This window comes from Siniperca chuatsi, linkage group LG8 (assembly GCF_020085105.1).
Source record: "Siniperca chuatsi isolate FFG_IHB_CAS linkage group LG8, ASM2008510v1, whole genome shotgun sequence".
Taxonomy (NCBI): domain Eukaryota; kingdom Metazoa; phylum Chordata; class Actinopteri; order Centrarchiformes; family Sinipercidae; genus Siniperca; species Siniperca chuatsi.
Genome location: NC_058049.1, coordinates 16,919,567 through 16,938,339, shown reverse-complemented (window position 1 = coordinate 16,938,339; position 18,773 = coordinate 16,919,567). Strand labels below are relative to the sequence as shown.

The following is an 18,773-nucleotide window of genomic DNA, read 5'->3' as shown; positions in this document are numbered from 1 at the left end:
CAGTGGTGAATGCGAGTATTACAGTTAAAAAGGCAGGTCTTCCTTTCATCTGAAGAAGAGAGGAAGACTCCACACTAAGTGCATGTGCGCTTCCTGAATTTGAAGTACTTCAACCACAATGTATATTCATCTGATCATCTTTGTTTTTCAAGTCCAAACTTTATTTTTTTAGGTGAGATGCAATGAAGTTTTTTTACTAGTGCTCTGTAATGCATTGAGTCACTGCAAAGCAAAGAGTCCAATAATATCAGTCAGGAGAGGCTAGAGTGCTCGATGATCATACATATGCATATATATCTTCGACTGATTCCAAAGCATGATGCAATTCTCTGCCATGTCATACCAATGGACACACAGTGAGAAATCGGCTATGCTGTATTGGGGCCGACCTGGTTGCTGAGGGTATCAAATTGTTGGTTACGACAGTGGATCTCGGTCTGGCCTCATGTTCATGCAGCAAGTTGCAAAAGCATCCATACAATGATCCTAGTAGGTTACTGACATGCCTATTATCATGATCATATCTGGACACAGCAAGAAATGCAGACAGAGTTTGTGTATGATCAAATGAGATTTATTTGAGTATTTCGAGTTTAGATTATTATGACAAAAACTTTGTGAGGTGACCAGTGGTGGAGGAAGTATTTAAATCCTTCAAAGTAAAAGTTGCAATACTACAATATGAAAATACTCAATTACAAGATCCTGCATTCAGTAGCTTACTTGAGTAAAAGTACAAAAGTATTATCAACAAAATTTACTTAAAGTATCAAAATTAAAAATACTCATTATGCAGCAGAATAGACCCTGTTAGTGTTATAATATTATTGGATTGTTATTACAGATGCATTAATGTGTAAGCATTTCAGTGTTTTTATTTGCAAAATAACTGGTGACTATAAGCATCAGATAAATGTTGTGGAGTAAAAAGTAACAATATTTCTCTCTGAAATGTTGTGGAGTAGGAGTCCAGGACAGAAGTTAATTTTATTCTAGGACTCAAAGTTTTTATTTTAAAAGTTCTAAGAACAAGTAGAGTAAATGTTTCAAGCATTTGAAATACATTGCTTAAGGGAGTGGCTCGTCTGTTCATAGATGTCAGGTTTCCTTCCTGAGACAGGATATGAAACTGAGCTGACATTGAGCTAAAATTGACCAAAATCATAGGAAAGTTACAGACAGGTAGAAAAGAAAGAGATGGAAAGAGAAAGGGTCTTTGTCGGTTGGTGTGAATGGCTCAATATAATACCGGGGCCACTTCTGCTCAAAAAAGCAAATACAGGTGAAACTGAGTAGACTATGCCCAGACAGATGCTACATGCTGTTTCACGGAAGTACTACAGCTCCCGTGGTGCATTGCGGCGGTAACCGGAACCACATCGTGAGTTCAACGTGCTAACATGCGTGTTTTAGTGGAGTAGCAGTGACTCTGTGAAGTATGTGTCCAGTTTTAATATGACAATACTTGTAAACGTTACTTGTGTGTGTTTATTTGTCGGCTTTTTCGTGTGTCGAATATGTCTTTGAACGCATCAAAGCACGAGCTGATCCAGCTAATCCACCGCCATTTGAAGGAGCATGGTTTCCACTCAGCTGCAGATGAGCTACAGAGGCACAGCCCACAGGTCAGCACCACTGTCCACACACACACACACACACACACACACACACACACACACACACACAGAGGCTGCTGTATGCAGTGACAGAGACAGTTAGTTAGGAAGTGTAACGTATTGTAACTGCTGGAGTCTTCAACAATGTTTCAGGTGCTGCACAACAATGTTAAAGTTTTGAAAAAGGCATGCCTACTTATTCTGTGTATTAGCAGACTGCCTTTACTGCTAGACTATCACCTACTTTTAAGTATACAAAACTCTTGTGTCACACGTTGAACTATCTTCAAGTTGTCGTCATACCGAAGTTATGAATCATGAATAACGTTGCTAAAATACATTTTTACAATGTGTGCACTCTCTCACACTCTTCTTTGCAGTTGTTTCCAAACCACTACTTTTTTTTCACTGTATTATTTTTATTATGTGCATTCATATTTTTTACTGTCAGTCAGTCAGAACCCAGGATTGTTACTAGTGGCTGGGTCTTCCATTTGATTGGAGCAAATGTTTATCTAAATTACAAATAGCTCAAAATAAAGTTATAGTGAGATGATACATGTACACAGCCTTGTTCCAGACCTAATTGGTGCCCACATCATTTATAGTTTCTGCCGTTATAATAGTGAAAAAATGAATGGCGAGTGTGTAGCGGGTGTTTCAAATCAAAATGCAGTTAAAACTGGACATTTTAAAGATTAAACGATTGACTGACTCCCCATTATGTTTCGTTTATTAGGTACACCCAGCTAAATCTAACCTTACTGTAGTTTAGTGCAGCGGTTCCAAAACTGGGGAAAAAAACTGGGTAGACACAGATTTCAGGTTTGGCACACATGACCAATGGAAAACAATTTCACTGTCTTTGATTGTCAAACACAGTGTAAATAATATCATTATTAATTGCTGCATTGCATTACAATAATTGCTGGAATGGAGACATAATTAATGTGATTAGTTTCATATGTGCTTTTCCTGCTATGACAAGTCAAAATGTCTGCTCTAACAAGATCTATGAATCGGAACGATATAAAAAAGTGTCCTCGTGCTAGTAAGGCTATCAACATCAAGATTGCAATATATTATGTATAATATATTATACCTAATAAACTTCCTAATCATTGTATGGTTTGGTGTTTTGATTTCTGCAGGGGGAGACAAACATATCTGCATCATTATTGGACATCTACAATTCATGGTTAAAGTGAGTATGATTTCTCAATCCTTTGCAGAAATTAAACACCTTGATTGGACTTTGTTGGTAGTGATGACATGTGTGCTAAGTATTGTTTCTACTCCTGTCAGTGACTCGAAAAAGAAAAGGCAGCCGGGCTCGGCCAAGCAATTAAATTTTAAAGGAAGGACTCCAGCTAAGGGTATGACTGCTTCTTAAACTTCAAATACACAGCATGGAAAGGGTCCAACTCTTGGAGCATAGCCTGATCATTTGATTGGCCAGGCTAACTCGATGTAGCCTCCAGACCAGTTCTTGACTTGTCTCGGTGTCATTCCTACTTTCCCTCCAACTTGGTTTAGGATGACTTGGGTTTTCCCTTCTATCTAACAACTTTGTACTGGACTGTATACTATGCAGTGATCCTCAAGCTTGTATTTAAGTTTGAGGAGTTAAGTCAAGTTTAAGGTAAATTAAATTATTCTGAGCTGCTGCAGATACATCTGTGTTTATGCTTAAAAGCTCCTTTAGTAGGATTGTTATATATCTGAAAAGACATCTGTGCATGAGTTTACTTTTTCTACTTCTATCTAACACCTGTACCATATCCTGCACCAGCTACAAAAATCCAAACCGCCTACAATCAGATTCAAGCGGACGACGACAGCAGCTCAGATAGCGAGGAGCTGAGTCAGAGTCTACTGCCACAGGTGACGTGGAGAATAAAACCTTATTACACTGTATAAATGATGACAGAGCTGATGTTGCTTTCAGCGTTTTTTACTCACACATCACTACTACTGATTGTGATGAAAGGTCCAATTCATTAAGTTCTTCATCTTCATGTTACAGACTCCCTCTGCTTCCAGTAAAAAGTTAGCTCTCAAGACCCCAGTTAAACCAGTGGCAGCAGCATCTCCAAACAAAAAGAAACCAGTGAGCCCAGTCGGTTTTATCCATATCTCCAGTATCTCCTTTATTTCTCTTTATGGCACATTTAAAAACAAATCATCCAAGGAGACCTTTAGGTTGCTGCTACAGTTTCTGTAAATTACAAAAGAACATTTTGTCTGCTTGTTTTCATACCTACAGATATCGATATCAAAACGGACACCAGTAAAACAGAAATCAACACCAACAGCCAAGACTGTAAAGAAGGATAAACCTGCAAAAAAAGCAGAGACACAAAAAAAGAAGGTGAGTTTTTTGTTTTGGTTTCATTTTTCAATGTGACAGTTGAGCCACTGGTTTAAGAATTGGTCTGGTTAATGTTTTTTAACTTTACTAAGTAGGCTGTTCTTTATTTTATTTATTTTTCAGTCTGTGCCAGCGAAAAGGAAAAAAGGTGAAGATAAATCTGCAGAAAATGTCATCAAGGTGAAGAAATCAAAGACCCAAACAAAAGCCAAGGTTGTGGTGGCTGGAGGAGATGATTCAGACTCTGACAGCAGTCTGGATGTAGAGAAATGGAAGAAAATGGTCCTGCAGATGACAGGTAGGTGTGTGTGTGTGTGTGTGTGTGTGTAAGTGTGTGTAAAAGAAAAAAGTAATTGAGGGAATCATTTTTGTGCAAGTATGTAAAGGATGAGGGGGGTGATGAGGAGAATCTCTGAAGTGTAAAGGGAAAGCACAACAAACCATATTTTGTGGTTTAGTGTTTTCCATCAGTCCAGATAGTTTTTGGAGATACTGTTTGCAACATGGCCTGTGGATAGTTGTCAGTATCCATGTCATTCTGTTTAGAACGTTTTTCAATCCCACTTCATCAGATTAAGATACTGCTAATATTTCCAAAGACCAAGCACTGAAACAATTTAGACAGTCAGATATAGGCCTACAGTTACGAGGAAAAATTAGTGTTTTGGGGAGGTTTTCACATTGGAAAGAGACAGAATGAAGGGTGGAGAAGTGGGTGGAGAAAGTTAAGAGGATTGGAAAATGCAGGCTATGGGGGGACATGAGGGAAGCAAGGGAGATGAAAAGACAGGGAGAGCTGGGTCTTTTCACTTAAAGGGAGAAAGACAACCACCAGACAGGACAGCACCACCTGTGAACAACCTCTCCATGAAAAACAGTGATTTCATACAAACAGAGCTGTGTACAGTAGCTGTGTGGTTGCCATTGATGTTTTCTTTTAAGCATTTGTGCCACCTAGCCATGTTTGTTCAATGTTTTCACCGTGTTTACTCTGTCCACAGAGGATGATGTAGCCAAGATGGACACCATCAATGCTCTGGATTCGTCGGCGCCACAACCCAAGAAAAAGAGAGTGAGGAAACCCGGGGCTAAGCCTCCCGCAAAAACAGACACTCCGGTTAAACAGAATAACGGGACGGTTGAAAAGAATGAAAAGGTGGGGGAGAAAGCCATGACGGAAACACCACCAAAGAATAATAAACCCAAGAGGAGCAGGCCAAAAAAGACTGCACCTGTGACCTCCTCTTCAACCCCGAGCCAAGAGCAAAACATCAACGCTGTAGAGGACAGACCAGCTACATCCACCCTCTCCCCGTCACAACAGACGGCAAAGAAAGAGAAAAGGAAAGTTGTGACTCCCATTGAAAAAAAAACTGATGAGACAACGTCTGAGCCCAAGAAGAAGAAAAAGAAGACTGAAGACAAGGTGGAAGAGAATACAAATGAGACTGGTAAAGATGGAAAAGACAGTAAAGAGGAAACGGAAAAGAAGAATAGAGTCACAGAGGAAGAGTTTGGTGATAAACCTGCAGAGGAGAAGAAAAAGGCAAAAGGAACAAAGGGAGATAGCAAAGGAAATGAGACTGAAGAAATCATAGAGAACAGAAATTGGAATGTTGATATTGAAGACATTTCAGAGCCAATAGTGCAAGAAAAGAAAGCCAAAAAGGAGAAAACTTATAGTGAGGAAAATTCAGTGCAGATAACTGAAGAAAAGAAAGCAAAGAAGAAGAAAAAGACAGCAGGTAGTGAGGAAACTTCAGAGCAAAACGATCAAGACGACAAAGAAAATTCACTGCAGATAACTGAAGAAAAGAAAGCAAAGAAGAAGAAAAAGACAGCTGGCAGTGAGAAAACTTTAGAGCAAAACGTTCAAGAAGACAACGAAAATTCAGTCCACATAGCTGAAGAAAAGAAAGCAAAGAAGAAGAAAAAGACAGCTGGCAGTGAGGAAACTTTAGAGCAGATAGTTGAAGAAGACAAAGAAAATTCAGTACAGATAACTGAAGAAAAGAAAACAAAGAAGAAGAAAAAGACAGCTGGCAGTGAGGAAACTTTACAGCAAAACGTTCAAGAAGACAACGAAAATTCAGTGCACATATCTGAAGAAAAGAAAGCAAAGAAGAAGAAAAAGACAGCTGGCAGTGAGGAAACTTCAGAGCAGATAGTTGAAGAAAATTCAGAGCAGGCAGCTGAAGAAAAGTCAAAGAAGAAGAAAAAGGTGACTGCTTATAGTGAGGACAATTCAGAGCAGATAGTTAAAGAAAAGAAAAAGAAAAAAAAGGACAAAGCTGATCACAATGAGGAGCAAGTAGTTGAAGAAAATACGACGACAGAGAAATCAGAGAGCAGTGACAGACTGGAAAAGCCAGAGCAGATTGCCGAAGTGAAGAAGAAAAAGAAAAAGGACTCATCATTGAAAAATGATTCAGTTGACTCAGAGCCACTACCTCCACTCAAACCTGAAACACTAAATCCTCCAACAGTGAAGAAGAAAGGTGAGTAGGTAACTCACACCTATCATGACAAAATGCAACTTTGCTGTTTTTGTGAATTTGTATTTACTTTTTCATTTGTCATTTCCTCAGAGAAGAGCAAGTTGAAATCAGCTGAGGTCCCAGAAACGCCTGCAGTTTCTGTCCAAGACACCACAGCAACACAAACCCTCCAAACACCCTCAAGAGACAACCACAAAAAGGTATCACAGTACTGTACTCTTCACCGGCTTGATATGTTACAGATTGATGTCACTGCTGTCAAATCAGAATAACATGTTGTTAGTTTGAGTGCTAGAGGACAATTCTTCAGTTGCTCAGATCTCTTTTGAAATGTATTAATTATTCTGTAATTCTTCACAGAAAAAGAAATCCTCCAAGAGCACCGAGTCATGAAGATGTTTGATTCTTGCAGAACCAAAGGATGAAGGCAACAAATCCTTTCCTTCGGATTTCTAATCATATTTTAATGGTTAGAATGATCACAAAAATGTAAAGAGAAAATGATTTTTTTATTTTCGTACATTTTTTATCTTTTTCATTTGTTTTATGTGTGACCGAGTGTATCATACTATGACACAGGTGTTATTTTTCGCTTTATGTTTTTTATGATATTGCCATTTTAATGGCATAAATGTAAAAAGGATTCATAAGTGATTGTTTCATGGAATGGATGATCCCTCTCATGATATGTCTTTTGAAAGTGAAATTCAGTCATTGAATGAACAGAGACATTTCTCTTAAACACATTCTCTTTCAGTCTCAGGGATTTTCCCCATGATAGTCCTAAATCTTAATTTGTTCTCAGTATACGCCTACTAACCTCTTGGAGAGAGGAAAAACTTTTTTTGACCAATTTTATATTTATTAAAAAATATATGAAAAACAGTTGTAACAGGCTAATTCGGTATTAGGTTAATATCTGTGTTTGTGAAAAGCATGGGTTTATTTTATTTTTTTAAACAAAAGTTTTAAATGTTTGATAAAACTTTCATATATGCATTGTACATTATGCTTTTAAAACAAATTAAACTCCATAGTATTTTTAAATCCTCTGTGCCTACCTGAAGTCTTTTAAGTCTGTTATTGTGGACAGAGACAGATCCATGTCTGTGTGGTTCTGTACAGTCAAGTCGCTGCCGGGTGTGTCCACTAGATGGCGCTGCAGTAGCTGACTGAGGTCGGAATAAATCCACCGAAGAAGAATTTCACCTTACTATGGTTCGGTACTGTGGCTAGTAACTAACATCTTCCACCATGAAACAAGCAACTAACGTTTAATTTAACTGTTTTAAGTTATTGACTTCAAAATAACCAAATGTGGAGGTTAAACAAAGTTCGCCACAAAGCTGGTCGACAAGGTGACAGCTTGGAGGAGCTCAAGTTAAAGAGGCGAGAGCACGAAAAAGGTGAGTGTCTTAACGTTAAAATATGATGTGTTTATCTGGAGTGTTACTGTTTAATTAACTTAAAGGTTACCAACGTAACTTAATGTCGATAATAACTGATAGGAAGGCTCTGAAAGACCCATCGTGTGGAAGAGGCTGCCACACAAGAAAAAGAACGAAATGGAAAGTTCACTTTCTTCTTGTTATTTTATAGTTTAAACGTCAAATTATTGAACTAACCTAGCTAGGTAACAAAGATACAGCCTGTTTGTGAAAACCCCCCAGCATACAGTTAGCTAACTGTTAGCTATCACATCAACATATCACAACTAGATTAGCTTCATCTAGTTAAGTTAACCTAGCTAACTTCATCTTTACTCGTTAGTTATGTTTCTTAACCCTATAAACAGGGCACCCATGAAAAATATATTTGACCTCAGAGGTTCTTGCATAGCTAGATACAGATTTCAATCAATAAGCATTAAATCAATATCAGTCCAGAGCAACCTGACTTCATTCAGTACAGAGATATCGACCATGTACCTAGCTTAAAATTTTGGGTATGACAAATGGTAACTTCTTTCATATCGTTTTAATATAAAGTAAAGGGTGGTGTTATGGTCTCTAAGAAATAAAATCATTAGTAATGTGTATATATAGCTAATGGCAAACCACTATGGGACCTTTCAATATTCATTTCAAGACAAGAAGACAACACAATAGCTATATAATAATAGATCGAGGACAACTAAATCAAAGCTGATATCTAGTCGTGAATGTAAAATTACATCGGGCATTCCTCCAGCAATTGTGACATCCTTAGAGTCAGTGGCTATCTCATTGTCCACGGGGCAGGTTTGACTCTGAATTTGACAGATTGATGGCTTGTAGGGCATCTTTGCACTGAACAGCTAAGTTCAGGCTACTCTCAGATGACTGAAGCGGCAAGTGATATGATGTTTGTCTGTGTTAATTGCTATAGCACTGAGACAGGCCCGCAGAGACAGACAGCTTGTGAGCAAGAGACTCTTGCTGAATGAAGGTGAGGACCAGCCAGAGGTCACCATGGACACTAACTCAGGAGAACAGGTGAGACAGATGTGATAGATAATGTTTTGGTAGGTCAAGTAAAACTTGCCATCTGAATCTGCTCCTCATTTCCCCAGGACGTGGTCAGTTTGTTCCACAAACTTCAACACACCGGGCCGGAGAGGGAGGCCCACCTGAAAGCCTTGAGTAAAGCTCTCCGTGACCCATCAGCTCAGCTCACCTTCATCAAGTATGGTGGAAACTTAGGTTGCCGCCTTAAATGTCTTTAAATTACGTTATTGCCATTTGTTTCTCTGTTTCATATGATGTGTCATGTCTGTGTATAAATCTGTCTTCCCTCTAGGCAGCAGAATAGTATGCATCTTCTCGTTGGTCTCCTCACTGGCTCTAATGCTACATGCCGCCTGCAGGCTGTTCGGTGTCTTCACGAGCTGTCTCACTCTCCCCACCCCAACGTGGCACCAGCCTGTCTGCCTGCCACCCCCTACCTGCTCACCTACCTGTCTGGCCAGAGCACCAAGTTCACTGTGAGTACCCACTCATACCAAGCAGTGTGTAATGTTATCACCTAATTATGCAGGAGATTTCTGACTGTCCATTTGTGTATGTTCATGTGTACACAGGAGCTGTGTCTCTACACGATAGGTAATTTATGCCCAGACAATGATGCTGTAAAAGAGAAACTCCTGGCCCAGGGAATTATACCAGCTCTGACCAACTGTATAGAGGTAAACTAACCAGATTCATTAGTCTACTCATTAGAGACTAAATCAAAATCTAATTTCCCACATAGCCCTGAACTGATGCCACACAAGGTTAAATGTTGAAATGTTAACATGTCTCTCTTGATGTTTCTGTGTGTGTGTGTGTGTGTGTGTGTTCAGAACCAGATACATAACCTTGCAGTGGTGGAAGCTGTGGGGTTCGCCCTCTCTCAGCTTCTCCAGGCCAAAGATGCAGCAGAGAAAATAATCCCGTAAGCGCCCTAATGATACTCCAGTTCATCTCTCCATTCTCTACATTGCTGTGGTCTCATAAAATGTTAAAATAATTTCTCTTCTTCTGTGTCTGCAGGATGGTTCTGGCCTCCAGTTTACCTTCACACTTGTTATCAGTCCTGACTCCTGACCCAAAGTTTGGCCTGGCACCTGCCATTGAGTGTGCGTGGTGTCTGCACTACCTTACATGCGGGTGAGAGCTGAAGGGTATCCTCAGCAAGTGTCAACAGTCTGTTATATTTACTCAGTTGTCATTATTTGTAAGTTCCACAAACAGTGTAACTTTATTTATCTTAATAATGATGATCTGTGTCTCTTCTGCCTTCGTCTCACTCCAAAGCATTGAGGATAACAGAGTGCTGTTAGCTCATGGGGTCCTGTTACAGTGCAGCTCCCTGTTAGTGTCACTAGGTGGCGCTGTGACTGAAGGAAACAAAGAAGAAGGAATAGAGCTGGTAAGGAAATGAATGCATCAAATACAGTATTTCATTACGTTTGTTGCTTTTTAGCTTTTTTTTTTTTGTTCTGTTCTGTTTTTACTTTTTTAAAACAAATCATCTGAACCAGTACTTTTCATTACTGCGGACCGTTTTTCAAAGCATTCCTTCTGGCAGTGAGAGTAATTACACAAACACTGTTGACATGTGCTAATGATGTATGCCTACAGGTGAGCTCGCCCCAGGCTCGTGTTCAGAAATAGTGACAAAAATACAGAGACATTTCCACAGTTCCAAGACAATAATCCATTATTCAGGTAGAGTAAATGTAGCTACATAGCCTACTCCAAATATTTTACCAACCTGTCCAAGAGCAGTAACATGACATCTGTGTCTGCCCTCATCCTTCTCTCAGCACTCTCCAACAAGGAAAAGCTAAAGCTACACCAATGGTTATCTGTGTTTGTCCTCGCCGTCGAGCGCTTTCTTTTTTTGACTGTAATCCTTCCTCTGAACGAGTTTCTTTTTTTATCTGGAGCATCACAAATGTTTTTTGGACGCTTCTTAGGTTTTTCCGCCAATGGCTCTGCCATACTACTAGTTGGTTTAGTCTACTACGTCACTATGGTTACTCCAGAGCCATGTAGAGTTGCGTCATCTCCGTTCAATTTCAATTCAAGTGGATTTATTAGCATGACTGCATACAATACAATGTTGCTAAAGCATATTAATACAAACTATACAATCATAATAAACTAAATAAACAATTCTCAATAATAAATATTCTCTCCAATGGACCTTTTTATTTTTATTTATTTATTTACAGCAATGGCAGGCCGCGGAGCTCTCTACATGGCTCTGGGTTGCTCCCCACTTCCGCTCTGGCAAACCAATCATTGTTATCTTATTTAATACAAAATAAGCAGTATGTTATTTTAACTGACATGGAGATTTTCACTGTGTTCTTCCTCTCTAGCTCATCTGTCCTCTGCTGAGGTGCGTTGGAAACCTCTTGTCCTCCTGCCCAGTGGAGGACCTGAGCACTCAAGTGGGTGATGTTTGTATCATGGTTGCTCTGTGTGCATTTCTTCAGGCCTACCTGCAGACTCAGCCAGCCTTGGCCAGAGAGAGTGCCTGGGTCCTTAACAACCTCACAGGTTTGAACAGTCCGTTATAGTCACACCTGATCTCTGCTGAATCTCAAACACACACTTCTGCACTGATTTCAGTCTTTTAATTCTGTAAACTGGGATTCTGATTTCTGTTTTATGTACTCTCTGGGTTATTTGGCTCAGGGACAGACTAGGTTTAGGGACAGCTCATACCAGCAGACATTATTGAGGCTGTAAGCGCACAAAACTAATATTTGATCATCAGTGTTGTGCATGAACATGCTAAAAGAGCGCCGTTCATTAAACACGCTCATGTTTTTGGTGAACTGAACGTATCAGTTTGCTACTAATGAACATGAACGTTAGCGTCGTTCACTCCTGCGAGAGTTAACAACGCTCACGCACTATGTTTTACGGCAGCCAGCATGCCGGTGTTATGGGTCACAGAATCTGATGGGTCACAGAAACTGATTTTTGAAATGACACAGCAAGCTGAATCATCTGACCAGTCTTGGGAAATATCTGTAAGTGAATGATGATCACAAGAAATCATTAAAGGGTAAGACCACGAGCCAACAGCCACAAAGTTCCTCCACCCAATTCAAACTCACAGCATTTTGTAAGGAAAAAAACTGAAGAAATTAATGTGAACTAGTTCATTTTTTGGTACTGTGAACTTAGTCTATGAAAACTTCAGTTTTGCAAAGGAAAATCTGTCTTCGGCATATGAAATTATGGTGGTGGGGGCTTTTCCTTCTGTACTATGAATTGAGACTTTATATGAGGATTGACACATTTGTTAGGTGTTTGTGTGTGTGTAATGAAGTTTGTTCCAATTCATTTTCCATGTTGCTGCTACAGCTTACTCCGGTGCTTTCTGCTCTGCACTGCTGACTCTCAACTTGGTCCCTGGACTGATCCAGCTCCTCCCTTTCTCACAAGGCATCAACACCATGGTCTGTGCAAGCTAAAGCCAAACTTTGATATCATTGCTTTCATACAATATTTCCCTGTCATTGTAGCACTTGTTGATGAACATTGTGTTTCTTCTGCTGTTCTTATCTTTGGAATAATGTATAGTTTTTCACATGTTAAACTCCATCTCACTTGTCTGTGCCTTCTTGTTACACTCAGATCCTGAGGGTTCTAGCAAATATTGCCCACCGGAAAAAGGAGTTCTGTGTCCAGCTGGCCCATCTGGGATTACTCTCTGCACTCTGTGCCACACTTAAAATGGCCGACAGAGAGATGGTGACCCTGAGTATGGATGTCCTGTTCATGCTGGTAGTTAGTGGTCCACAGGTAAATTAGTGAAACCTTTGAAACCAAACCAGAGAATGATTAGCTTTTTACCAAGCTACTGTAGTTGTAACAGCTGTTATTCCTTCCCTATAGGTGGCAGAGGAGTTTGTGAGGCAAGGCGGGCTTTCACTGTTAGAAGCCATTCAGTACAACAGTGAAGGAGAGATTAGACGAAGAGCAACACATCTCCTTGAGCACCACCTACTGTCCTTCTCATCATATTGCTCGGTAATGACTTTAGTACAGTTTGTTTTGTTGAATGTGTATTAATTCAGAGTTTAAAAACTGACTGATATCATCTATTGTGTTGCAGGTGGACAATACCCCATGTCCCTGAACCAACAGGAAGGCATCATATTCACACTTACAGTGTATCACAGATACCATCAGGACACAACTGAGAATACAGGACTTCTTGTTTACTTTTTGCAATCTGTACAATGGACAAACAGTGTTGTCAAATTTAAAGTAATTTTTAATACCTTTTGAATATGATCTACTGGTATTTTGATGCTCTCATCAGTGTTGTTATCAATTCAATTTTAATATATGTAAAGATGAAATATTTTTATAATACCTGGTGACTAAGTCTTACACTCATTCACAAACCTGACATGTTTTTCTGTTGCATATTGTGCCACCATCACTCGAGAGACTGAAGAAGACTGAGGTATTTTCATCTGAAACTGGAACACCTACTGTATCTACAGAGGATGGGTTTATATGACTGACTGTAAATATCTAGAATGAGGGTGATACAAAAGCACCCTTTTTTGGGTGGGGGGGGGTGTGTTAATGACAGATTTTAGAAATATCATGTATTTTGAGCCAATAATGCAATGTTATTAATGACTGTACATTCATCGAATAAATTATAAATGAATAAATATCATCATCTCTACAAACTTGAAACTTGAGAGTCAGATATTCTAGAGATAACAATATTTAAGTTGTATTTGGTTCGGTTAAAAATAAAACTTTTTTTTTTTTTTTTTTTTTTTTTTTTTTACCCACAGAGCACCAGTTCTTTTCAGCAGAGATGCCTATCACCCTGTTTAACTGTTTTCATATTAACATTTGACATTGTTGTGCTTAGTGATGATGAGAACCAATCTTCCTGCTACTGGATTTTCACACAGATCTCAGTGGGTTTTTAATTTGACTTGGTGACCGAGTGAATATTGTACTGAGAAACAGCCTCAGCCTGTAACTTGCAAACAAAGTGTTCAGCTCCTCCCCCCTAATGAAAAGAAAAGCAAAACTCTCAAATTTCCCCACTTACTTTTCCCACCTACAGCATTCCCATCCCGTTAACATTCACACTGCTCCTCTGTATGAAAAACTAAAACAAGGTAGGTTTTTTGTATATATCACTGCATTCTTTGAGACTGCCATTACAATCCTGCATTCAGCAAGTATCTGAACTAATTCTGCTGGACCACAACTATTCTGTGTCTCTAAATCTGCTTAGACTTTCAAAATACAACATGTGCTGTTGAGGGGAGAGTACACTAGTCTGGTATGATTCCTTTTCGTTCTCCTCTCCCACAACCAAACGCAGCATATAGTTTACCAGCAATGGAGGGAACAACTGGGACGGATGGGGATCAAGAGGTAGACCACAAGTTGCTGATGTCCAGCAAACCTCTGCATCGCTTCGTCCAGAAAGAGCCCAAATGTCTTGGGGTAACACATCAAACAATCCAGGGCCACAAGTAGCAAATAAGTGTATAGAAATAGCTGCATATACAAAGAGCAGCAAACTGTTATTCTACTGTAGGTACTTAAATCCATCCTTCCTCTTCTCCTTCCCAGATTGTCATTTTGATCTTTGGCTGTGCTGAGCTCCTGATGGGATTTCAGCTGGCCAGTGAAAGTGTGCACACTGCTTGTCAAATTCCCTTCTGGCAGGGAGTTCTGGTACATAACATTTGGCTGGTTAGCAGTGACATCCTGAAAATGGGGAAATATTGAACTGATTGGTTGTAGGTTCACTGACATACAGTCTCATTTAAAAGCACAAGCACTCGAAATTACAAAATACAGAATCCGAGTGGCTCCTTAAAACCCCTGAAAACTTGATTTCAAAACTTACAGGAAAAGTTTAACATTTTGGGAAATATGCTTATTCGCTTTCTTGCCGAAAGTCAGATGAGAAGATCGATACCAAAGGTAACCAAGTCAACACCAGAACCTCTAAAGCTCATTAACTAACATGTTATATCTTGTTTGTTTAATTAGTACAAAAACTGAAGGGTAAAAATGACAATTTATGGTGTTACTGGGGTTATGTGCTGGACTGTTTCTTGGCTGGGAGCAGTAACTCCACTGGTTGCCTCACAACTACTCAACTCACTACGCAAAGAAATATGCCCAGCACATAAACCCCTGTAAAATGTTGAATTGTCATTTATATACTTTGATTTTTGTACAGATCAAACAAACGAGATACAGTGTGTTAAGTAGTGAGCTTTTGAGGTACTGGAAGGTTTTTGGACAGAGACAGGCTAGCTGTTTTCCCGTTTCCAGTCTTTATGCTAAGCTAAGCTAACCGACTGTTGGCTGTAGCCTTATATTTACCACACAGATGTGAGAGTGGTATCAATCTTCTCATCTAACTCGCTGCAAAAAAGCAAAGAGAGCAAATAAGTGTATTTCCCCAAATGGAAAACTATACCTTTAAGTCAAGTTCAGTTAGTTAATTTTGACAAACTTGTTCTATTAAAAATCTGCTTTAAATTGTAGAGGAGCAGGCCATTAGGTAGTCTGTGGATTTGATCGTATTCTGTACTATAATCTCTATCAAATAGCTGACTCAAATAAAAAATTACTTTCAACTTTCCACTCCGGTACAGAGGAGCTTTGGTTACTTTTCCAGCTGCCATGATAATAAATGTGAACAAAGCTCTATAAGTCACATGCAGTCATCAAAATATACTTTTGGTGAATGACAAAGGACAATGATGGGATAACATTTTCTTTTTTGTTATTTGTTTTTTAAGTTTCTTATCTGTGGAATCGTGTCTATCTACACTGAGGTACATCCATCCAAGAAGATGGTAGGTATGTTGTGATTATATGCTCTAGTTTTAGTGTTTAACTTTATTTAGTTACCCTCAGTCTCTCTTTCTTTCTCAATAACTCACCCAATCTTGTTGAACTTTCTCAGGTGACTGTGTGTTTGGTCTCTGTTGGCTACAGGATATACTGCCTCACCAAGTATAGCTACCTTAGGTACATGGCGGGTTGGAGGGAGGACTGGTCCTTATACAGAGTGGTGAGTTGCTGCATATATTTTTAGACTAAATGGAAGGAATGCACATTGTCACAGTGTATGAATAACTTTCTCACTTTCTCGCTTTAGGAGCAGCTTTTTCGCATTGAAGGCATATTGTTCACTTCCTCTCTGTGTGTGTCCGTGCTTCTCATCTTCTTGTGCACTGTCGCACGTTTAACTCTGAGATCCACACACACTCAGGTGAAACATTTTTCATTGTTACTTCATCTCAAACAGACTTTTCCCACTGAGATTAGAAATTCATCATTTAAATTTAACCCTTTGGAGGGAGATATTTTTGACCAGCATAAAAGTTGCAGACAGCAGACAATACTGTACAAAGAATAAGTGAAAACCACAAATAAAGACATGAAAGGTAAAGCAAAATTAATTAAGAAAATCTTCTGTATGACCTTTCCAAAGTCCTCTAGACCAGTGGTTTCCAACCTTTTTGGCTTGTGGCCTTAAAACAAAGCAATGTCTATTTGTTACCCCTCATCACCAGTTGCATATTTCTGTGGGTTATGACCAGGTCAAGAAAGAGAGATTTATTTTAGTTTTATTTATCTAGTATTAGCCAGGTTTGGTTGTTACAGTATAGCCTCGCTCTTGAAACTGAACACAGCAATGCAAGTTACTCCATATAATCTTAGCTTCACTTCAGGAGTCATTCTTTATTGTAATGTTTTTCATTTAACCTTTATTTAACCATTCTCATTTAGATTAAAAATGTCAACAAATATAGGCAGCATTAATAATGAGTCACAGACAAACAACATAAGACCAATAACACAAAGTATGCCACAAAATCAGAATTAAAATCGTGATCATACAATTTCTAATGAATAATATAAAAGATTTCCTCCTATAAACGCCCACTTCAAACAGCGCCCCGAGAGGGACCTTAAAACAACCAAAGAGCTGTCTAAAACAAACAATAACTTAATGAGACGAACACATCAAGATTCCAAAATACCCCAAAACATCGGCAGCCAGAAGAAGCCAAATGACATCTGAGAAATTATATTATTCACTAGCTGTGTGTCAGTCATCATTTTATTGCCTTCTTGTTGTCCTCTTCCCTAACCCGTACCACCTCCATATCTTCAACAGGTTATTGTCCAGCGCATCCTGGCACCGCCGAGTGACACAACATCAAACTAAGATCAACCATTTGAAGTACTGTTCTACAATAACTTTTCCTGCAGTACATCTACCCTGTAAGAGAATGATTCTGTACAGTGTATTACATGTTAATGTTACACCACCTAGAGGCAGTAGCCCTGTAGCCCAGCCACAGCTTTTAGTTACCTGTGTCTGAACTACGCTTCCCTCCACAGTATGTGTAGGCTAACTGCAGAAAGAAATGCATTACTGAACCACATTTATTTTCTTTTTGTAAAGCTTGTTCTGTAATTTAAAGTGATTACTGTCGTCTCGTGTGGAAAAATATTTACATGCACTTATTAAGGGAACATCGTAACCACTAATATCTCTAGCAAGGCTTATGTGTACTTCTTGTATGATTCATAAACACTTAGCTATGTTATATTATGTTATATTATTTTGAATTAAAGCCTCAAGGTAGACAGGCCTTACATACGTACCGATACTGATAATCTATCAGTCTCCATGGTAATGTTATATCACCTCATGTTATTATATATTGTACAAACAATAATATAAAGTGATGTTAGTTAACACATGCTTCCATATTTACACTAAAATAAATCAGAAGTACCATTCCTTCTGTTCCACAACACCCCAACCTACAAGAAACCCATCCATGAAAGTTTAATCAAAAAATGTTTTGCCTGTCAATTTATATTTAGCCTTTAACCCTTATGTCGTCAACATGTCTGATCAACATCTACGTTATCTGCATTGTTATTACAATATGTGCAGTATATGGGTCATTTACTTGCAGCTTTTGATAATAAATGTGAACCTGTGTATTGATGTAGACATTTTACAGTGTGACTTTGGATGAATGAGCAGACGTGGGCTCTGTGTGTTGGCGGCAGCACAGCATATCCACCTGTGATTGCAACTTTAGAGACGTTTAAAAGAAATTACAGTATATTTGAATACCTTTGGGTTTTAATATCCTTACAGATGGACTGAAATGATGAAGTGACATCCATCCAGCATATTTTTCAAAGCTTATGACTTAATGCATATGTTTGTATAGTTCAGTATGTTCATGACTCGTTGCAAAAGCGGCCCCCAGGCCAGGACCACTTTTCAAGGACTTAGCTATATCTGATGCAATTTTTTGTATATTGTTAAATAAACAATACAATAATAAAAAAATGTATTATGACTTGTGCACAAGTCAAACCACACAGACATTGTTAATTATAAATAGAAGACCTTCTGTAGAAAAGTTTTTACCTGCAAGACCACTGAACACCTGGTTAGATGGCCAGCAAAGAATAAATCAGATCACACACACACACCCTCCTGTCTTTAGGATCTGAAATGTGTTTATTTCAGGTTTGTCAGAGTATAAGATACCAAGTTAAAAGCCCAACCATCAATTCTGTTGGGCATATTCATTTTCAGTGTATTAAAATATGTACTATTGAATAGATTGACTTAGATGAAAAATGAAAGTTATTTTGTTACAAAAGTGATCAACATCAGAACATTTCTTACTTTGGCTCACATGTTGGTTTTGTGAAAAAAGACCTGAAAAAGTGCTACGCAGGCTCTAATTCTGTTGAA

At 38.8% G+C, this 18,773-nt stretch overlaps 3 protein-coding genes across 6 annotated transcripts; all 3 read left to right on the top strand.

The window, feature by feature from the left end:
• Positions 1 to 1,303: 1,303 nt before the first annotated feature.
• On the top strand, positions 1,304 to 7,532 carry LOC122880349 (nucleolar and coiled-body phosphoprotein 1-like). Of its 2 annotated transcripts, none has more exons than XM_044205380.1 (11): positions 1,304 to 1,381; positions 1,539 to 1,625; positions 2,768 to 2,820; positions 2,922 to 2,992; positions 3,409 to 3,500; positions 3,643 to 3,726; positions 3,883 to 3,987; positions 4,111 to 4,285; positions 4,989 to 6,485; positions 6,576 to 6,685; positions 6,846 to 7,532. In XM_044205380.1, exons 1-11 carry the CDS (start codon positions 1,319 to 1,321, stop codon positions 6,876 to 6,878), a joined length of 2,370 nt encoding a protein of 789 aa, XP_044061315.1. In that variant the 5' UTR covers positions 1,304 to 1,318; the 3' UTR covers positions 6,879 to 7,532. The 2 variants fall into 2 exon arrangements, with proteins under 2 accessions (XP_044061315.1, XP_044061314.1); XM_044205379.1 differs by having other exon boundaries at positions 3,643 to 3,735.
• A 131-nt stretch (positions 7,533 to 7,663) lies between these two features.
• Positions 7,664 to 13,681, top strand: tmco6 (transmembrane and coiled-coil domains 6). Of its 2 annotated transcripts, none has more exons than XM_044205382.1 (13): positions 7,664 to 7,891; positions 8,853 to 8,959; positions 9,037 to 9,149; positions 9,264 to 9,447; positions 9,544 to 9,648; positions 9,805 to 9,896; positions 9,995 to 10,111; positions 10,259 to 10,373; positions 11,449 to 11,512; positions 12,329 to 12,423; positions 12,602 to 12,769; positions 12,863 to 12,997; positions 13,083 to 13,681. In XM_044205382.1, the coding sequence occupies exons 1-13, from the start codon at positions 7,801 to 7,803 to the stop codon at positions 13,104 to 13,106; spliced, it is 1,410 nt and encodes a 469-aa protein (XP_044061317.1). In that variant the 5' UTR covers positions 7,664 to 7,800; the 3' UTR covers positions 13,107 to 13,681. The 2 variants fall into 2 exon arrangements, with proteins under 2 accessions (XP_044061317.1, XP_044061316.1); XM_044205381.1 differs by having other exon boundaries at positions 11,332 to 11,512.
• A 64-nt stretch (positions 13,682 to 13,745) lies between these two features.
• On the top strand, positions 13,746 to 18,009 carry LOC122880353. Of its 2 annotated transcripts, XM_044205388.1 has the most exons (8): positions 13,746 to 13,914; positions 14,067 to 14,121; positions 14,331 to 14,455; positions 14,585 to 14,689; positions 15,772 to 15,828; positions 15,939 to 16,046; positions 16,134 to 16,247; positions 17,160 to 18,009. In XM_044205388.1, exons 3-8 carry the CDS (start codon positions 14,348 to 14,350, stop codon positions 17,208 to 17,210), a joined length of 543 nt encoding a protein of 180 aa, XP_044061323.1. In that variant the 5' UTR covers positions 13,746 to 13,914; positions 14,067 to 14,121; positions 14,331 to 14,347; the 3' UTR covers positions 17,211 to 18,009. The 2 variants fall into 2 exon arrangements, with proteins under 2 accessions (XP_044061323.1, XP_044061321.1); XM_044205386.1 differs by having other exon boundaries at positions 13,807 to 14,121.
• Positions 18,010 to 18,773: the final 764 nt, after the last annotated feature.

Bases quoted from the DNA above. Each gene is read 5' to 3' on its own strand.
- LOC122880349 (XM_044205379.1), top strand. From the start codon at position 1,319: ATGCTGTTTCACGGAAGTACTACAGCTCCCGTGGTGCATTGCGGCGGT. The intron at 1,626-2,767 runs GTCAGCACCACT...TGATTTCTGCAG, and splicing joins TACAGAGGCACAGCCCACAG to GGGGAGACAAACATATCTGC. The intron at 3,736-3,882 runs GTCGGTTTTATC...TCATACCTACAG, and splicing joins AAAAGAAACCAGTGAGCCCA to ATATCGATATCAAAACGGAC.
- tmco6 (XM_044205381.1), top strand. From the start codon at position 7,801: ATGTGGAGGTTAAACAAAGTTCGCCACAAAGCTGGTCGACAAGGTGAC. The intron at 9,897-9,994 runs GTAAGCGCCCTA...CTGTGTCTGCAG, and splicing joins GCAGCAGAGAAAATAATCCC to GATGGTTCTGGCCTCCAGTT. The intron at 11,513-12,328 runs GTTTGAACAGTC...TTGCTGCTACAG, and splicing joins GGTCCTTAACAACCTCACAG to CTTACTCCGGTGCTTTCTGC.
- LOC122880353 (XM_044205386.1), top strand. From the start codon at position 14,013: ATGAAAAGAAAAGCAAAACTCTCAAATTTCCCCACTTACTTTTCCCAC. The intron at 15,829-15,938 runs GTAGGTATGTTG...GAACTTTCTCAG, and splicing joins TACATCCATCCAAGAAGATG to GTGACTGTGTGTTTGGTCTC. The intron at 16,047-16,133 runs GTGAGTTGCTGC...TTCTCGCTTTAG, and splicing joins ACTGGTCCTTATACAGAGTG to GAGCAGCTTTTTCGCATTGA.